Source organism: Puntigrus tetrazona, chromosome 9 (genome assembly GCF_018831695.1).
Source record: "Puntigrus tetrazona isolate hp1 chromosome 9, ASM1883169v1, whole genome shotgun sequence".
NCBI lineage: Eukaryota > Metazoa > Chordata > Actinopteri > Cypriniformes > Cyprinidae > Puntigrus > Puntigrus tetrazona.
The window spans coordinates 3,363,635-3,385,011 of NC_056707.1; the positions used below are offsets into that span (position 1 = coordinate 3,363,635).

At 37.7% G+C, this 21,377-nt stretch overlaps 1 protein-coding gene across 2 annotated transcripts; it reads left to right on the forward strand.

Annotated features, from left to right (window-relative positions):
* The first annotated feature begins 99 nt into the window (after positions 1-99).
* Positions 100-20,543, forward strand: epsti1 (epithelial stromal interaction 1). Of its 2 annotated transcripts, XM_043248473.1 has the most exons (12): positions 100-424; positions 2,172-2,230; positions 3,891-3,974; positions 4,068-4,141; positions 4,224-4,307; positions 6,304-6,377; positions 7,919-8,006; positions 12,155-12,238; positions 12,662-12,735; positions 13,533-13,735; positions 15,100-15,167; positions 19,034-19,170. In XM_043248473.1, the coding sequence occupies exons 1-11, from the start codon at positions 261-263 to the stop codon at positions 15,159-15,161; spliced, it is 1,050 nt and encodes a 349-aa protein (XP_043104408.1). In that variant the 5' UTR covers positions 100-260; the 3' UTR covers positions 15,162-15,167; positions 19,034-19,170. The 2 variants fall into 2 exon arrangements, with proteins under 2 accessions (XP_043104408.1, XP_043104407.1); XM_043248472.1 differs by lacking the exon at positions 15,100-15,167 and having other exon boundaries at positions 19,034-20,543.
* The last annotated feature ends 834 nt before the right edge of the window (positions 20,544-21,377 follow it).

Here is a 21,377-nt window from a genome sequence, read left to right on the forward strand (position 1 = left end):
AAGCGGTTTCATACCCCCACAGCTTCACGTGCCCTCAACCTCTAAAAAAAACTGCAAATGTCAATCATTATAAACATCTAACGTGTGTCTAAAAAGCTTTCGCGCATATATATATATATATATGCATATAAGCACTGGTGTTTAAAGGGCAATCCCACACAGAGAGGATAGGCAATGCCATACCTCCCTGTCAGTGGCAGTGATCAAGTGCTCTGGTGTACGTAAAGGTCAGGGACCGAGCTTCAGGGGAATAAACGAGCATGAATCGATCTACGCATCCAAGTCGTTATTCTAGAGGAAGCCAGGCGTATAGGGGAAATGAAATAAATCAAAACAACAATATGAAGGACGGCGAGCAGACGAATGAAAATTACTGTGAGAATAACTCACCCAGTACTTCAAACCCTCAGAATCAGCCAACACAGTAAGTACGGCAACAAAACATCACGAACTAGACACCCATATGCTGGGTATTTTGATATAATAACGATATATTTATAAAATAATATACATGATTAAAACGCATTTTACGTTTAAATTCTTTTGTAATATTTAGGTTTTAACGCGTATCGTTATTTCGATGCGTTTGAGCTAAGGATCGGTCATTCTGGCCATTAAATCGTATATTTATTTATATAGTTCTTTCTCTGTTTATTAAACAGAAGCTACTTTAGTTTCACTTTCGTTTCTGTGAAAACATTCCGGAGAACCGAAACTCAGGTGTTACGGATATTACCATGGCAACTGAGTCCAAAATTACAGGAAGAGGCATTGTATTGGATTATACAAGCACACCTTTTTGTAATAGATAAGCTAGTAAAATGTAATTAACTATGAAACAAACAAATAAATAAATACATGCAGCAGTCCTCTGGTGGATGGTACAAATAGGAGGTTTTCGATATAAAAAATAGGCATGTTTTCTACCCTTGGCTCAACTTACCAAATATTTATAGCACATATTATTTTGATAGTCCACTTTAGACATTCTACTAACAGTAAGTAACTTGGTAACTACATCAACTGCATGTCAGCCAACTCTCATTGCAACTACATGACTACTAACTACTAACTAGCAGACTCTCAGGGTAGGCTTAGGGTTAATAGAATAAGTTGACATAAGTTTCAGAGTTTCTGATAGTATGTCGTATGTTGTGGACCCGTCAAAATGCAGTCTAATAATAGTCTAATAATACTCTAATGACTGCTAGTAGGTGCGCCGTTACTTACTGTAAAGTGGACTATCGAAACAAAGTGTTACCCATTTTATTAAGCAGGCTACGTCTACGTTTCTTAAATTCTGTTCAGATGTTTGTCTTTATTTACATGTGTGGCTTGCATTGTTAAATATCATATTTCACCGATTATCTATTTTTAGTAAAGGGATAAATGCATACTCCTATCAAATGCCAAAACAGACAGATAATAAAATAAATTCGACAAACGAGCATACTTTGCGGTCGTAATTACTTGTTCAGATACAATGGCAAAAAAAGCAAAGTCATAATAAATGAGCATTTCGATCTTTTTAACGATGTGAGAAGCTTTTTGTCAATTTTAACCTCTCTCCTCTTTAAACACCATATTGCTTAGTTTTCGAGTAGTAGATTATAGCTGTTGCATATTATATTTTTGCGGGTATTTAGTTGCACGGTGATTATTTGTAAGGGGAATTCAAGCTAATCGTTTCCATGTCGTCGTTTTTTTATTAAATTAGGCCTAATTAATAATTTACTGTAAAGTACTGAACTGTTCCTTGAACTTATGTGGCTATTTCTATTTGTGTTCGGTTTCATCATGCATGCCTAATTCTAATCATTTTGATTTACACCACATGACTCGTTGTTTTATGCGTCATCATGCAGCACATCTGAGGTTATTTCTTTAGTCAGGGGATCAGCTATGATACAGATGCGTTTTTAAATGGCTTTTGACAGCTGCATTATTTGTGTGACGCAATTTGTGTATTGCGTCACCATCAAATATGATGGGGATGGAGGGGAAGTTCCCCAAAGTTGTTTGTGTAAAATTCGTACTTTACGTAAGAAAAGATGACTTGCGCCCCACCTCGGTTTTGAGACATTGCTGGCGCATGAGACTGATAGGTTTACAACACGGATGGAGTCTGAACTTGAAAACAAATGCACCTAATGCATGCCATTTGCCCACAGCTCGGATGGATACACCAAGATACCACCGGATGAATCAAGACGGAGCAAACTGCAGAGGAGTAAGTCATGACACGGCTGTTGTTGCATTTTCCATCTTCATGTGATCCAGATGTGTCTCTAATTGCTACCATCAGGTGCTATTTCAGCATGTTTATCTGTGTCTGCGAGAGAAGACAAATTTATCTTGTTGTTGTTGTTGTTGCTAATGTAGTTCATTATTGTCTTAAGGCTGGAATACACAACATGACTTTTAAAACCCATTTGAAAACATTAGCCATTATACACTTGCTATATTTGTAAATGGCCACAGAGAAAAGCGTCATACACCAAATGAATACTGAGTTCCTCTAAATACAGCAACAAAAAAAAACCCAGTAATGATCTTTATACCCAGCCTTTTAAATTAGCTGGTGTTGCAGTGATAAAACAGAAGAACATTAAAGGAACCATGTTAAAAATCTAAGCAAACATTTTACTGTAATTCATTTTTTTTGTTTGTTTTAGTTAGAGGGTAAAGATTTATTTAGTTTGTTTGATAAGATTTCTAAATGAATAGTTCATCCAAAAATTATATCTTGCGTTTCATTTTCTCACTCTCAGGCCATCCACTATGTAGATGATTTTGTTTCTTCATTGGAACAAATTTGGGGAAATGTAGCATTAAGTATCCAAAGGATCCTCTTCGGTGAATGGGTGCCGTCAGAATGAGAGTCCAAACAACTGATAAAAACATCACAATAAACCGCAAGTCATCCACATGAAATGACCTGTGAAGTGAAAAGCTCAACATTTGTAGATGTTTTTTAAGGTGTTTTTAACTTTAAATTGTTGAGTTGCCGCTAAAATATGAGCCGTACATATTATTTTTTCCATTGAAAAAGTCGGCTCATGTGAATCAGAAGAGAATGTGTTTTCTGTACAAGACAAAAACAGTTAATGGTTTTTTAATTACTTTTTTACTGAAGAAAGAGAAATGGTTTATTTTTGGCAAAAAGCAATGGATTAAAGTTAAAACTTCTTAATGATGGGTTTGTTTCTTACACAAGATCTTAAGTGATGGAGTTTTATTGTGATCAGCTGTTTGGACTTATTCTGACGGCACCCATTCACTGCAGAGGAACCATTAGTGAGCATATGATATAATGCTACACTTCTCCAAATCTGTTTTGATGAAAAAAAACAAACAAAAACTCATCTACATCTTGGCCAGAGGGTGATCAAATTTTCTTTGTGGGTGAACTATTACTTTTAATGTTCCTGGAGATCTACAGTGCCTTCCTACAAAGTTCAGCTCCAACCGTGATCAAACACAACTTAACCAGCTGATGAAGATATCGAGGAGCACATGATAATTGCAGACAGATGCGTTTGATCAGGGTTGGAAGGTAGATCCAGGAAGAGTTTTGCTGTAGACTCTGAAATCTGTCAACACCGAATTCCCAAAATCTGCTCACTGACTCAACACTTCTCATCTCACTGATCCCAAACTTTCGGGATCTAGCACTGAATAACGGGATAACTGGGAGGGATTGAACTGTGCAAAAGTTTAGTAGTTTAGTCTAGCCTTTAATTAATGTCTCTCTTAAAAATATATATTAAGTAGTCCTTTAGTAGCATGCACTTTGCAAACTTTCAATTGCCAGCCCTTATCTTCAGCCGTTGTCACAACATCCTATTTGTGTGTAGAAATAAACTGCATTTCTGTTTCTCGCTCTGCAGTTGCACAGAAAGAAGAGGAGGATCTGAGGAGATGGAGAGAGGAGAACCGCTCCGGTCCCATTCAGCTGGCTCCAGAGAGACTAGGTAATGTGGAGATGAAATATATGGAAGTCCTGATACGAAAAAAAAAGATACAAAGAAAAGGAAAGGAACATGCTAATGTATTCCCTCTCACAGGTGGCGCAGTATCACTGGCAGAAGTCAGACAGAGACAGCAGGCGGAATCCCGCCAGTCAAAGCTGAGAAAAAAGGTACCTGTTTAAAATTTCTGGATCCTTTCCCGAATACTTGTGGTGTGTTGCATGCTTACGGTACATTTAAATATCTCCACAGCTTCAAAAAGAGGAAATGGATAAAAAGAAGAGACAGGCAGAGGAGGAGGAGAATGAGAGGATGAAGGCCTTGCAACGAGAGAAGGTACAGCCCAAGAAATTGTTTACATCTGATTTTTAGAGCGTTTCTGCAGGGCATCGTGTTATTCTCGTGCATCTGCAAAACTTCATATAGGCATCTGGCTTGTGTTTGGATTCAGTGTTTTTTTTTTATTTTTTTTATGATGCCTTTGTAATTCAGACTTTATAACTCCAGATGTCACTGCAGGCAACTTACAAGTTATGCCCTTTGCAATTAAATCCTATATTAGACTTCTTCCTTGCTGCTGCTGCTGCATGAGTTTTTGCGTGATTGATGAGTATAATTATTCCAGCGGCCACAGTTCATTTGCTAAAACATGCACCGGTCACCGTTTGGCCGTTCTCGTCGTGTAATAACGGTTTACTTTAGGGATTTCGGGATTTGGAATACTGGAAATGAAAAACAGTTAAAGAAAAGGTTTTTAATTAGATTAGGTTTAACTTTATTGACATCGTTGAGAGTACAAATGCAGAGCCAGTGCAATCTGGGAACGACAAAAGAATGACAACACTATGAAAATATGTGGTTCAAAATTAATATCAATATAATTTCATGCAATTAAACGACAATTAGATTAATATAATTAAAATGCAAAGATGAATCAAACATTTTTAATCAAAAATTGCAAAAACACTTTTTTTCTAATTAGTAATTAGTAATTAATACATTTACAATATGCAAGTAATATGCATGCAAGGCAACTAGTTTATAGTGATAATTGCTCACAAAATTAAAGTGTTACCATATACACTACAGCTCAAAGGTTTGGGATTAGTAACATTTGTATTCTCTACTTGATCAAAAAAAAAAACAGTAATATTGCAAATTGCAAAAATGTTAATATAATGTAAAATATAATTTATTCCCGTGATACAATGCTAAATTTTCATCAGCTGTTACTCCAGTGTTAAGTGCCACATGATCTTTCAGAAATCATTCTAATAAGATGATTTATTATTAGAATTATCAATGTGCTGCAAAATATTTTTTGGAACATTTGGAATATTTTTTGGGGGATTCTTTAAAAAGATGTTTAAAAGAACAGCATTTATTCATGAAATCAATATTTTATAACGATGTAAATCTGTTAAATGCTATCACTTTTTATGAATTTAACACATCCTTGGTGAATTTCCGCCAAAAAGAAAGAATAAAAATGTACAGAAAATTGTTGAAAACTTTCTATTTTACTTTTTAACTATTTATTGATCAAAGGATCCTGAAAATAGCTGTTTTCAACACTGATAATAAATCAGCATATTTGAATGATTTCTGAAAGACCATAAAGATGTATATATGTAATAATATAAAGATGTAATAATGATGCTTAAAACGTATCCTTGTATCACAGGAATAAATTACATTTTAAAATACATTCACATAGAATACAATTCTTTTGAATTGAAATAGTATTTTACAATCTAAAATTTGTTTCTGTATTTTTGATCAAATAATTTTAGCCTTGATGAGCATAAGAAACATCTTTAAAAACCGCGAAAAATCATACTAAGCCCAAACATTTTAGCGGTAGGGTACATATTTATTTTCATGTCAAATGTCCAGATGACATTACATGTAAAGAGAAAATGTTCAGCTTAGTGATGATGTGCCAAATGCTGCTATTATACTGCAAATGGCATGCTGTTTTAGCTGAAGAATGACACAAGGCAGGAATAATTTTAATAGATAAAATGCTTTGTTTGGTAATAGAAAGGTTTTCATGCCTTTGGAAAGCTCAACAGAATAACTGAATATGAAACTTTCATGTGGGGTGAAACAATCTGTGGCGCTGACTAGTTAAATAGAAATGCAAAAATGCAGATTGGCCATTGGTCAGTCAGAACTGAACCTTCCACTATAAACTCACAGCACTGAATGAGATAATCTTACAGCTGTATGTCAAGCTGATCCGAATGCTTAAACATTATTATACTGCAGTTCATTTGCATCATAAGCTGAAAGAGAATGAAGTGCACATATCTTGTCTAATGCATTGCAGGCCACTAAACTAGAGATGAGGAAAAAGCAAGAAGACGTACAGAGAAAGAAGCTTTACCAACATGACAAGCAAATGTACGTGAGCATTTTTTCTACGCCTTTCCAGATAAAAAATGTGCTCTGGTTAAAAGAGGAAGCAGGGTGTTAAGCTGTTGGCCATTGTCCAAAAACAATAACCCTGAATGCACAGGCCCAAGATCAATGAAAAATATGCCTTTTGTTTAGAACCCGTGAAGAGATCATTTAAAAACACAGAAAGGAATCCTACAAGATGCCGCTGGCAATGAGGCCTCTTTCATCGTTTACCATTGTTTCACCACAAACCCAACTTTATTTCCTTCGAAGCAGAAAACAAAAGAAATTAGATTCTCCTACTGCTCTTTATAACAGAGTGAAAGCTGACCAGAGGCTTCTAAGCTCCAATTTGAATGAATGAATACACAAATACATACAAGTTTTTCTTCTTTAAAATGATTCCCTTTTGGCTTAACTTTTAAAGGCATAATAAAAATACTGTCATCATTTACTTACTTTTACGTCATTCTAAACCTATATACATTTATTTCGTATTTTGAATACTAGTTACGTTCTTAGGAATACAAAAGAGGATCGAATACAAAGATGCTAAAGAATTTTGAAGAATCAAAATGTTGTTGGTCACCATTGAGTTCCATAGTTGGGAAAGGAATACAATGCAAGTCAATAGGGACCATCAGCTGTGTGATTTCCAGCATTTTCAAAGTATTTGCTGTTGTGTACAAAAAATTTAGACAGGTTTAGAACAACATGAGGCAAATGATGCCAAATATTAGCATTTTTGGGTGACCTATCCCTATCCAAATCATAACATTTAACGTAACATCTACGGAAGACAAAGTAGACCAGACCTAGAATACTGAAGATACTGGACCTTATACAGGGCAAAGAAAATTATATCATTATAAATTATATATAAACTAACTAATCACACAAGTTTGTGTAAATAATCATGATTAGTTATCCTTGAAACAACATGCAGAACTACCAAAGTTTGCTGTAAGTTAGATTGCGGCGTTTCATAGTTGCTGTTATTAGTGTTCATGATCTTATTGATTGTCATTAGCTGATTTCTATTGGACATTTCTGCCGTATGTACATTAACTTGACATAGTCACCATTGATGAGCTATTACTAAATATAATGTAGAAATGCAATTTCCTGTAAAGCTGCTTTGCAACAAATTGTATTGAAACTAAATTACATCTAACATCAAAATGATTTATAATAAATACTGTATGTTAATACTATATGTTAACACTGAATATTCAAATTAATGTGCATGGTTGAAGGCCAGTTTAACGAGTACTATATTACGTATATTATTTTAAAAATTAATTATATAGTTTTTAACAGTCGAGACAGTCTGTGAAAAGCAACTTAAATTCGCTTAAATGTCTGTCTTTTCCTCAGAGAACTTACACATGCTTTAGAACACAGTGCATGTTTTTTTCTGTGATTTCTGGACGAAACAAAGTCATATGGGTTTGGAACAGCATGAGGATGAGTAAATGACGACAGAATTTCATTTTTTGGATGAACTATCCCTGTAATCACAATTATGTCCCTTCCTCCTGCAGGAAAACCGAGGAGTTTCTTCAAAGATTCGAGAGGTCCAGCAGTAGTGTTTCTATGGCAGCAAGCAGTTCCATACCAGCATCATCCTGGGTAAGACAGAGGCCAAAAATGCACTGTGTGCTCCATAGGCCTGAGTTCAAGCCTCTCGTGCATAGCTGTGGCACTGAGGTTACAGCCCAAGGCACTGGAATAATTCACACCAATTGATCTGTCTTTGATACATGTTTTCAAAGCAAACAGTGCTCCCTCGGGAGCTTTCCTTGACAGGGCACACTGGACTGCAGCGGAGAAGCCGGCCTGCTGCAGAGCTCGGTCCCCTCCAATTATCTCCTCATTAGCCTCTCACCGGAGATCTCTGACTGAGTCCATCATAGAGCTTCCTCTGCTGTAAACACACGCAGCCTTCCGTTTCACGGTCAGCCAGCGCAAAGACGCAAGTGTTGCTTCTGAATGGTGAGGCAAGCAGAGTTCAGGGGACTTCCCAGAGTTCACAGCGAGCACGCCTCACAGAAGGCAGAGAGGGGTCTGTGAGAATGCAACGAAAAGAGAGACTGGTGTGGAATAACCTGTATGGTTTGAGTAAAAGTACCTGGAAACGAGCCAGAGGCTGAGCCTGTGACATAAGCAATCTGACAGGATGCGTTTAGAGGTGTAAAATACAGCGAAGCCACATGATTTTACTTGAATTCTGAGCAGGTTCAGTATGCTTCAGAATGCTCTTGCGGTCACCAAATACTGAGATATAAATCATGCAGTGTCGGTATTTTTATTTTTTTTATGGCAAACCTTTTCGCTAAAGTTCTGTTTGAAGAGTCAACATAAGTATGAAGAACTCCACAATGCTGGAGCGCTTTCATCAGGGGGTAACGTTTAACCCCTTATTCTCGACTGGGAAAAGTTATGGCAAGAAGTCAAAACAAATGTGAATTAGCTAAATAAGCAAAGACAGCCAAGACAGCGTAGCACAAGACTTTCAATGCCTTTGAATAAAGTCTCATATGCTCACCATGGCTGCTTTTGTTGATATGTTGATTCTATATTCCTATATTTTCAATTATTGCGGTGATTGCAAAGCCTATTTTCCAGAATCTCATCACTCCAGTCTTCAGTGTGACATGATCTGATCAGAAATCATTTAAATATGCAGATTTCCATATTACATAATGCTGATTTGCTTGTTTTACTATCATCACAGTTGAAAACAGCTGTGCTGCTTCTATTTTTGTGGAAACCATGCAATTTTTTCAGCTTTATTTGAACTGAAAGTTCAAAAGAGCAGCATTTATCCAAAATATAATTCTTTGGTAACATTCATTGCTGTGATTTCTTTCAACTAATCAAATCTGGTGCTAATGCATCATTAAAATATTTAATATATACATCACCATATAGTCCATTAACACCATATAGTCTATTAACAGTGTACAATGACCTTAAAATAGCATTTCCCTACTTCTTCCCCAGCTCCACCTGTCTAGATCTGGTACAGGTATAAATATACTGACTGTTGTGGATAATATATTCATGTTAGGTTCACTCAGTATAGTCATATTCGTTTTTTTAGGTGTGCTTTCTTCACATTCATCGCTATTTTACATCACAAAGCTGATTGTCCTGTAGTGACAGTGTGATTACAGTGTCTACAGAGATCACTACAGGGGCCTAGAATTAAATGTAATGAAAAATAGAAAATGTTAGTTAACAGATCATATAGAAGACTTTGCTGCAGGGATGTTTTTGTCACATTGGCTGGTAATTTGCCCCGAGCCCTGGTTAATTTCTGACCACGACTGGTGGGGATTGAGGGCAGGGCTGACCATGAGAGGTTTGAGGGCTGCCTCTTATGTTGTACAAACCACTAAAAGTGGCATCTGACAGCACTGTTAAGAATCGGCATCGTCTCGTGTCAAGCAAAGAATGTTTTGTTGTGCGGCTTTCAAAACTGGTCTGCAATTGTTCCCTGTTTGAGACTTTCGAGGACTTCCCTCTGGATGACTAATGGGGAAAATCCCTCTAATAGACAGATCATGCATTTGGGCCGTGGGGCCGTGGTACACAACACATGCGATAGCGTTTTGAGCATAGCGTTGGCTCTCTCTGCTTAACAGGAGAGGAGGCCCTTCGATTGTGCTTTCTCTTGCTGTATTGACTTAAGTGGCTGGACGACCTCCAGGCCAAGTAATGAAACGCTCCAACCTAAATGTCGTAGGCCTGCCGATCAAAGTGTTTGTGGAAAGACGGGTTCTTGATGTGGTTTTGTGGCCACTGAGAATTGTTATGCTTTCAGTGATGCTTCCACAAGACAGATTAATCTCCTCCATATCCTCTGTTTGTGCAAAGGATCCTTTGTATTGGCTTCCCAGGATGCCAGGCCCAGGTCGTCCCACCTATTCCCCTTACTCTCTGGCCATTTCAAACAGAGCAGCCCCTGCTTGCTGTCCCCGGGCCGTCTGACCAAACACACAAAGGATCTCTTCAGCTTCCAGGCTCTCTGCTCGCCCCTCCTCAGCGAGTCTTTTTGAACAGGGCCATGAGAATTTTAGAGAAACATCACAGCTGACACCCAGTTTTGCGCTGAAATATGCGATGGGCTCACCCTCAGGGGTCGTATTGTATTGCGTGGATTTATCTAAGGATGGTTCACAATTAATGACTTAATGATTGGTGTGTTCTGTTGTAATGGTGTGTGCAGACCAAAAGCAAAGTGAATATTTGCATTGCGTTATCATAAACGCACTTGCATCGATCGTTTCTTTTATGTTATGCAAATTAAAACATAGTGTAATTCTATCCTCCATTTTCTGATACAACCGGATGTGTCAGTAAGCTGTAACAACTATAACAACACGTTATGTAAATTTTCCATCTAACCTGAAACTTTTCAGTGATTGAGGTGTGTATTGGTGTGTATTGCATGTTTGTGGTAATCACGTTGGCCAATGCACATCACTCACCTCGGCTTGCAATGTACATTTGCATATTTACATGACTTTGTATGTAATCTGCTCTCTTGAATAATTGCATTCGCTTTTGGAGTGCACTATTAGACTTTTTTACCTTTTTTTACACTCTTTTTTTAATTGAATAAATCAATCAAAATATTATCGCAATAATACCATCATACTTTAAAATGACAAAACATATTATGATCTTTATTATTAATAATAAACAATCAGATTTTTATTTTAGCTCAAATCGTAATTGAAATTTATTTTGGTAATACTTAAAACCTGGTTTACATAAGTAGCTGTGTAACAGACTCGGTGTGTTACATATGCGCACCAGTAGCTTGTTATTACATCTGCATAATTACAAACTGTAATAACTTAGTTACATGGTAAGCACATTTTGTTTTGTGTAAGTACAAGGGCTACTACTACATGCATAACAGGGTAATTACTCTGTATTATGGACACACTTAAAATAAAGTGCTACATCTTTTTCTCCCAGATTTACACAATTCAAGTGATTACTTTTCATAACACATAAATCATAAAGTTTTGGATGCTGATAACTAGTTTACTTGCTAATAACTGCCTCTGATGTCTTTAACCATGCAACCATGACCGGTTCTAGATGTACTACTCTTTGTTTTAATCCGGAACCTTCTTACTATAGCCTTTTATCACCGGACTCCCCAGTATCCTACCGTAACAACTACCGTACTAATTATTAATAAGCAGCAAATGAATCATTTATATTTCATATTTAGAAAGTATTTGGCCATTGCATCAAAGTGAATGTCTTCCTCCACGAGCATTGCATTTTTAAGAGATGTTTTGAGATTATCACGAAATGCATCCTATGTGAATAAAAGCAAAGGGCGAGGCCACATTAGTAAAATTGGAATTAAATTTCATGTGTAAAAAAAGTGTTTTTTTATTAGGTTTTAATAATGAGAGTGAAAAATGTAAGCAGCACTCACACAGGAATCTTTTCCAACCCAAGCAGGTTTTTGTTGCTCAATGTGGCAAATTCATATGACCAACATAAAAATGAGCAAAACTTGAAGTTATTTCCCCTCACGTGAAGCTCCCAGTTGCCCAGATTCCTATTAAAATAACTGGATTTCGCACAATAAATTTTGCACAGCAACAGCAAAAGTGACCGCACTTTAAGAAACGTGTGCCCATGTATTATTCAGGGCATTTGAGAAAGCCAGTATAGTCAAAAAAAAAAAAAAAAAAAAAAAAAGACACATTCCTAGATTTCATTGTGTGGCCACTGTTTCTTCACAGACTAAAAGTCATGAGTACAGAGAAGCCAGAAGAGAGGAGGAGAACGCTGACCTGCTTAAGAAGAAAGAGGAGCAGAGGAGAAAGGTAAAGATGTAACAGATGTTCTGAACTTACGAACATCACCTCCACTTTTGGTTCGCAGGAACACCACAGCAAAATGCCCGGACTTTGCCAAGAAAAATAACTAACTCTGCCTAGCATATGCTATTGATTAGCATGTTCTAGGTTATAGGAGGTAGTCATGGATGGAGTAGTGTAGGTGTTTTCCAGCTGGCTGTATAGTGGTATTTCTGTGGCTTTGAATGCCTCTATGTCGGTCAAACACGAACTTAATTCACTGATATGCATTGAGGACAAAAGGTCAGCCTGGCCTGTCACGTTGATATTGTTGTTTATTCATGCAAATATGTCATTAAATTGTTATAGCCACAGAGCTTGAATCCCTTTACATAAGTAGAGGAGACATTTCTGTTGGAGATGAAATTTTCATTAACTTACTCTTTCCAGGCAGAAATTTTGGAGGAAAAACAAAAACAACAGGAGGAGGACAGGAAGAGACAGACCGAAGCTGACCATCGGCGGTATGGGCTCCCAATCATGACAGACCGCTAAGAAAGCCATGACTGTCAGAATTAATAAAGGAGTCTGAGACCACTAGTAAAAATGCTTATATTATGCATTTTTCTAATTTGATGCTATTTTTTCATTACAAATTATATTGTCAACATTTCAATTTGAATGAAAAGTTCAATTGGAAAAATAGCATGAATTTCAGAATGCTTTAGCGTTTTGGTTGTTCTAATGACTCCACAATGACTGCGTGAACTCCATTAGTTTGTGTAAAACCTGATGATCAGGTTCTCCAGTTGTTTTAGGGGAGCATTGTGTATTAAAATGACGGGGGAAAAAAACGTGTCATAAAGTATATGATTTCCCCCCGTGAAACACCAAAGGAGATATTTAGCAGAAATTTTAAAAGCTGCACATTGGAAGTTGATGGGGATCAGCATTTGATTCTCAGCTGGAAAAGATCAGTGTTCCATGGAAAGAAAAGAAAGCCATACAGGTTTCATGGCACATTTGTGAAAAAGAAATACACTTAAGTGAAAAAATACTTAATAGACAAATAGCATACTTTATTTATATGCTTGTGTAATTTAAGAACGCAGTCCTGGTTTCACAGACAAAGCTTAAGCCTAGTCCTAGACTAGTCCTATTACTATAATTTAAAATTATACTTTACCTGTTTAATATTGGAAAATATTTGGAATTATAACGTGTTTTCAGACATCTGAATCCCACTGTACTACTCAGTTAGGAGAATTTCATTGCTTGGAAGAAGTTGCGAAACGTTCTGATGACATATTGCTCTCTTTAGGGTGAACATGGCCTTTCTAGATCGTCTGGAGGGAAGTAGTTCAGGTAGGGTGCCTGAACCCGTAACCCAAACCCCTGAAAGCATCTCGCTGGATGATGGTGATGATGATGACGACGACGATGACGATGATGAACCGCAGGATACAGCCTTATCCAGAGTACCCAACCCATCACAGCTCCACACAGACTGTGGAGAGGAGGATGGTGAGTCTTAAACAAGATTTATATGCATCTGCCATGGCACTGTGTGTGTTTAGGTCTGTTTCGTTTCACAGCACCTCTGGAAATGTCTCCATTGCGTCGACTTCTTGAATCTCAAAGCCTCCACTTGTGTGTGAGATTAAACAGATCTCACACCCCCGGTGCCGGACAACATAACACATTGTATAAATAAAAATGTCCCAGCACGCAAGAAATGTGATGCTCTAAGATGCCCCTGTATATTCAAACTGTCAGTGTTATGAGAGGTTAATGTCAATGAGTCAGTAAGAGACAAACTCATTAGCAGTGAGCTGCGTGGTTGATGGTTTTTACTCTAGATTGTTTTGAGGTCCGAAGTGCCTGCTGTAAAGTAAACTCATTTGGCTTGGGAGAAGCTTGAATTATTGGCATGCCTGTCTGACAACAGATTCATTAACTCTATGTCTGAAGCGACTGCTGAAACAAAAACATCGGTTAGCTCTTCCAGATCCAGTCTGGCTGCATTGTCATTACTTGGAACTGTGCCATTCTGTCTTCAGACTTGACTTGCTGCAGTGCGGGTTAAAGAAATAGTCCATCCAAAAATGAAAATCGGTCAGTATTTACTTACCCTCATGTAGCTGTAAACCCGTATGCTGTTATTGTTTCTGCAGAACACACAGGGAGAATCTTCATGCAGCTCTTTTCCATAAAAAGACAGTCTACGTCTGTATGTCAGTGCAAAAAGCACCATAAAAGCAGTCCATATGACGTGTGTACTATATTTTAAGGCTTCTGAAGCAAAATGTTTGCTCAAGGAACATACATAAGTCATTATTCATTCTCAAATCAAAGCAGATTTTTTTTTTATTATTAGTTTATTTTATTAGTTCCAAAACGTATATATAGAACTTAGAAAATTATATAAGTTTTAAAGTTTTGTGTAGTAATAACTAACTAATTGTTTTTTTGTTTTTTGTTTTACTAAATGTAACTTTGCTTTAGTACAACATCGACAAAAAAAGAAAAATGTTGAACTTTTTTTACATTTTTATATTGTATTGCAGTTAATATTATTTAATGTCAAGTAACACTTTAAGTGGTTTTAGTTAACTCTTCTCACTGGGGCAAGGCCTATTCACACCAAAATATCTCGTGAAATAAACAAAACTGGTCAGCTACTGAAAAGAAATCTGCATTTTCATTCAGCCTGTCTCCATTTTTTTATACATGTCCTAATTTTCATGCCTTTAAAAGCTTTTATCCCGTTTTCCCTACCATTAAAAGGTTTATGTCTTAAAGGTATAACATGCTCATTTTAGAGATATATAGTGTCCACAGTTACCTCTTCAGTGGTACTGACGAGTTGTTGTAATTTTTCCTATCAGTGGCAGAGGTTGGGCTTCAATACCATCATAAAGATGTCATTGGTTCTCATATGACCAAATGATTTAAGGTAAGATTAAATGCTTTTATAGTGTACTTTTTGGAGTGTTAGATGAAAAAGAACTGTGTGAAGATTTAAAATGTCTTCATGTGTTCTGCTGAAAAAGGTTTGGAACGACATGACAGTGAGTAAATAATGGCAGAGTTTACATTTCTCTTTTGATGTGATGGATTGATCACATACTGAATTTACTTCCTATCCGGGAATGGAGAACTATTGCTTATTCTGTTCTGACCAAAAAGGCATGGAATTGTATGATTCACACTTATTGCTTTAGCCTCCTTAGTGGGATTTGCAAATGACTTATGGTCCGATTCAGCCTGAATCTAGCTCCATATGTGGAGATCTTCACCTATTTTAATGCCAAGAGGTGTGGCTGTTACGGCCAGCTTTTCCATCTGTGTGTGTGGAGCTGCTGTGTGATGGTGTGGGACTAATGTGCCATTCACTTCGAAACAGTCTGCATATCTTCTCAAATGCCTAATGACACATTATGTTTGTGTGTTCAGCATCACTTGCATCTGAATCACTGCAAGGACCAAAGGTTGTATCCTCAGCTGAGGCTTGGGGTCAGCCAGGTCCTCCGATTCTCAAACTCACACCTCTGTCTCTGATTACCAGAAACATTAGATGTGTTTGTCTCCAGACCAAGAGAGTCTCAGAATGACCTCTCGTCTGGCTGCGGTTTGGCTTACTCACAGTAGATACAGGACCTGCCCTGGCTTATGATGCTGTAGCACATGAACCATGATTAACGGGCTGAAGGAAGAGATATTAGAAGCTTTCCATGTTTAAGGCAATAGAGTAAAATTACAGGGGAATAGAGTAAATATTAATCCTTATATGCATTTGTAAGTCATATATACCTAGAAAATTTTTATTTTGGTGTGAACTATCTCTTAAAATCTCAAATATATATCATGCAAATTAAATCTGAACAAAACCCTTTAGAGCACATCAGTGACCGGCGAATTGGGATCTCGCTTCAACAGACCAATCTACTTTGAGTGTATAAAAACAAGCCAATGCACTCTGGCCTGCGCTGATCGCATCCAGCTGCAGCTGATCACAGCGTGAGAATAAATGAGCAGCTGGTGCAGCGCATATTCAGCTTTTTGCTTCAGAGCTGAGTGGTTATGATCGTTCTCCGGATTGGCTTACTTTCGAGCAGTGGCTGGCGTATGGCATTTCAGCGGTGGTGGTTCATTCTTTTGTTGACTGGACGGCCACATCAAGATACACTACCCACCTGTTGTGGCAAAGCGGCCATCTCCCCTGTGCGCCTCAGCGCACTAAAAGAGCTTTTTCTCCTAAAAAATTTTCTCCTTTATAGGTTCATGGGGCTTGCACAAGTATGTGTATACCCCAGTGTGCCTTCTGGCACAGAGACTATGCAAGGTCATAGAGGACGAGGAACAGGTCTGGTCGGTGGCACCCTATTGGCCCACCCGGACCTGGTTCCCAGAACGGATGCCCAGCCACTCTTTAGCCGATTCCTCTAAGGAAGGATCCTCTGGACCCTTTGGCACCCACATTCCAGACCTCTGGAAACTCCATATCAGGTCCCTGAATGGAACCATGGTAATTGACACCACTGTTTCAGAGAGATCAGTGTCCATGAGACGTGAAGTGGAACCTGCTCATCACACCCAATCAGAGTTGTGCTGTCATTCCTGCAGTAAGGGTTTAAGAGAATGCTGTCTCCCTCCACCCTCAAAATCTATGTGGCTGTTATTGCTGCTAACCATGACTCCATATATGGGAGGTTAGTTGGGAAGCATGACCTGGTCAACAATATTCCTTAATGGGGCGATAAGGTTGAATACCCCACTGTACCTTCCCAGGAAGAGGCAGAGCTTCAGGACCTCAAACCAGCTCTTTGTCTGTCACAGACGCTGGCAGAAAGGGCACAGGGTGTGCTCTGCCCCCTCAGGTTACAGGTACACTTTACAAGAAGTGTTGCATCCTGAGCTGTGGGCTGGGCGACCCCTAACACATTCGCTAGGTGTTCTCAGCTCAAATGGATAGAGGCACTGAGAGGCCTGGTCAGCTTGTTAACTGCTCTACAGTGTTCATACAGTAGATCCTGTTGAACTCCCCTCAAACAAGGGTTACATATGTACATATGTGATTTTTCTATTTGACCAATCACAGTACATTAAGGCAGTTGATTTTTATGAAAGGTTTTCTGAAATGTCATATGCAGTGAGGCATCATCTAATTTTGTATGCAATTATTGCATATATTTACATAACAGAAATCTGAATATTGGAAGCCAGAGTCAAAATCATGGTTTCATTATGTTGATGGATTAAAGAGACAATTCACTCAAAAATTAAAATTTTACCATTAATTACTCAACATCATATAATTCCATACCCATAAGACTCTTGCTCATCTTTGGAACACAAATTAAAACATTTTTTATGGAATCTGAGAGCTTTCTGACCTTTCATAGACAAAAAAAGGGTCCTACCACAGTATAGTCACATAAACGTAGAAAAGACAAAATCAGTGATTCAACCATAATTTCACAAAGCTACAAGAATACTTATTTTTACAACTATTTTAACAATATCTTTTTTTCCATGTTACCCTAGGCGTTATTATGAAGAGTAGCATTAATGCCATTTTAACCCTTAAAAGTATTTGTAAGTCAAATATAATTAGAATGGCTTGAGGGAGAATAAATCATGGGGCAATTTTTATTTTAGCGTAAACTTAAAATGTTAAATATATATCATGCAAATGAAATCTGAACACACCCCTTTACTAAAACCTTTATAACATAAGATTGGAATAAAACTGGAAAGAGCCATGTAAGTGCTACTGGAATGGAATATTTTGAGAAAATGGTCTTTAAAGATATGCTTTGTAATTGAAATGTATTGATTCAAATATATCATGTCTAATAATGAACAATCAAATGTGTATTTTGGATGTTTTCTTTCCATTAGTTTGATGGAAGTCAAGTCATAAAAGCGAAATAGCCCAAAATCATAAAATTGACCACTGCCTGTAGTGTCTAATACATCTTGCTATACTAAATTCAAGCTGTATATTCTTAAAGGTGAAGTGAGTAATTTCTGCTCCACTAACATCGCTGAATGTGACCACAAAAATAATGACTTCCATTTTCCGAATAACTCCACCCATAAATCAACCTACGAATGGATTACTTACAGTTGGCGCTACACATTAAACTATGATAAAAAAAATACCCACTTCTTCTTCAATTATGTTCCTGTAGGTCAACTTCAAAAGCATAGCGCTAGCAAAGTTGTTGGTTCCAGTCCCCAGAAATACATGTAGTTTACCAATAAAATGTATACCTTGATCGAACACTTATTCTGTTTGTTTGAATTATTGCCATAAGTATTTTGTCATCCTTTTACCATAGGCCTAATTTAATTTATTTTCTGTTGGCTTTTATGTCCAATGACGGCCTTCCCATCTATCCTGCATTCCTGGGATCTGTGTATGGGACATCTGTCTGCCATAGTGCTAGTTTGGTCCATTAGTGTGTGGTTTAGTGTGGGATCAAGATGCCGTTGTTTGCGGAACAGGCTGGCAGAAGCACTGCGGTGGAGACGAGTTCTCCCACCCTGTCTGTCCTGCTCCATGAACCAGATGAACCAGCAGGGAGGTCAATCTTGCGTTGCAGTGCTGCATAGCTGCACATTATTAGAAGGATGTGTGTGAGAGCTTCAGGACCTGAAGTCTAGGAACAAGTGACCATGGTTGCTCATCATTTTTGGCAGGCTCGCACTCACATCTTGTGCATGGAAATGCTAACGTAGAGTGATTCATCTATGGAGATATTAGTTACACTACTGAATATTAATAATTTGTTTGTTTGTTTTTTCCCCTTGTAGATTGTGGCCACATGTGGGCCCTAATGAAACTCCAGAACAGGTTTCCATACTATGAGCTTGATATGCTGGAAGAGATCGTCAAACAGTGCAATGGCAATTACCAGGAAGCATATAAGCTGCTTGATGTGTAATACTTTCTTGTTTCGACCGTCAGTGATAGGTTGATCCTAATGTTGTTTTGGGAGTAAATAATATTTTTTGGGGTGAACTGCCCCTTCACGAACTGCCCCTTCACTTTTGTGTCCTCTGAATTGAAACAGAAACTTATGTTTTAGTTTGTAGTTATTTTTGCCCTGACACTAAATGGATTGACACTTAGTCACAGAGAAAAGAAATCAAAACAATAAATCAAGTTTTGAGTCTGCTTTGGGAACATTTATGGATCCCATGAGTACAATTCACAGGCTAAATGATGTGCATTCACTAAATTCAAAGGCTAATTTATAATGAGGTAAAAGACTGAACTCATCCACCATAGGGATGGACAGTGAAAAACTAAACCATTTTACAGATCATTAGCTTCCTGAATGCTGTATAGGTTTCTGCTAAAACTGCATTCATTTAAAAAAGCCTTTACAGTATGTATGTGAAATAGAGTGCAACACGGGTTGCAAAAAAAAAAAAATCCCATCCATTTTCTCCATTTAGGACTTGTTTTTCTCCATTGTGGCACTGGTATTTCCTTATGTCGATGCTATCAGTTTTATTATTTTAATTTATATTTTAAATAATTGCTTTTAACTTCATAATTCCTTTTGAAATATTCTCAAACAAAAAGAGAGAAATGTAGCTCTTTCCCATGTTAAAGCCGTTAAGTACACAGTCTTAATTTTTTTTGTTTTTGTAATGTGATCCATCTCTTAACTGCATGGTTTGGTTCATGGCTTAAATTTTCTTAATAAAGACACTTTTTACTGTTTGTATGGGAAAATGAGTGGGAAAAATACTTCTGGAACAAATGCAGCAGAAAACGTAGGCAGGCATAGTTGCACTCTATTCAGCAGATTTAATCCTGGAGCAATGGAAGAGACATCTCATGGGTGTGTTATCTTAAAAAAAAAAGATTTGAAGGTGTCCACATGTAGAAAAAAAAAAAAGTTTATAGATTTGTGTTGATGTGTTTAGAAAATTGCTTAAACTACCACAAAGTAGGATTCTATATCTTCTTTGATAAAAGTGAATTTACAAAGAGAGACACAAATGGCTCCAATTTTGTCAATGATGGAGAAAGAGTTGGTGTTTTTGACTTGAGGAGTCAACGACTTCAGGTTCAGGTGTGGAGAAAACACCAACTTGTACATCCCACGGTACAGCTTTCTTGCTTTTTAAAAGGTTTTTACCCTGCTTGGTGAACAAAATAATGCTGTGTGATTCTGTGTGAATTGCAATAACATAGCTACCTTGTGTTTTTGTTGAAGCTCGATCAATCATGTTCCAGCTCAGGAAGAGTTTCTCATGTAAATGTGTTCACTGCATTAAACATGCTGTTTCCTGTGACAGCTTCCCTGTCTTTTGATGAGCGTTTTTTTTTTTTTTTGGTGAGTGTGTTTTCCTGTGTGCGGGGTGGAGAGGTAGCTGTGGAAAGAGTGGTTCCCAAGGTAACCAAAACTTTAAAGGAAACTGTGTTTTTTCTGACATCTGATACCAAGAATCATTTCCGAGAGGTGTTGTTCTGGGTCATTGAAACTAAGAGGGATCACGCTGCAACGTCATATCACACAACTCTGATGGCCCACAAATCAGAACTGTCGGTAGGTCTACGAGACCCTGATTACCTCAGCAGCATTTAGGGGGATTTCCTGTGGGTGGTTCCCCATCTGAATTAGGTCACAGCATTACCCATATCACCCAAGAATTCTGGGGAAAAATAATAAAATCTACAGACAGCAATAAACCACAGCATACACCCAGCAGATCTGGGGTCCATTATCCATTGGTGTCGAAAAGACAAATATATTGATTCTGTACGAAATTACCTCTTTTGTTTTTCTCTTTGACCGTTTTCCAAGCATTGTGAGGTTTCAGTTCAAGACTCATGTGAGTTGCCCTTTCACGCTCGTATTATTCCAAGGTCTCGTCTGCGAGAATGAGTCATGTAATGCAGCTCTGCTGTATAGAAAAATAAAACTGGCGAGATCGCACAAGCTCTTGGTCTATGAAAGATAGACTTTTACCGCTAGGGACCGCATCAGTTTTCCAGCTAGACCGTACTTTCGAAACATTTGCTTGTGTGCTAACTGAAATATCAGCCTACTTGTCTGCTGGACGGAGGATACTTCAGGACAGAAGAAGACCTCAAAGTGAACTGGGAAAACATGCCACTCGCAGGGCTGTAACATGTAGA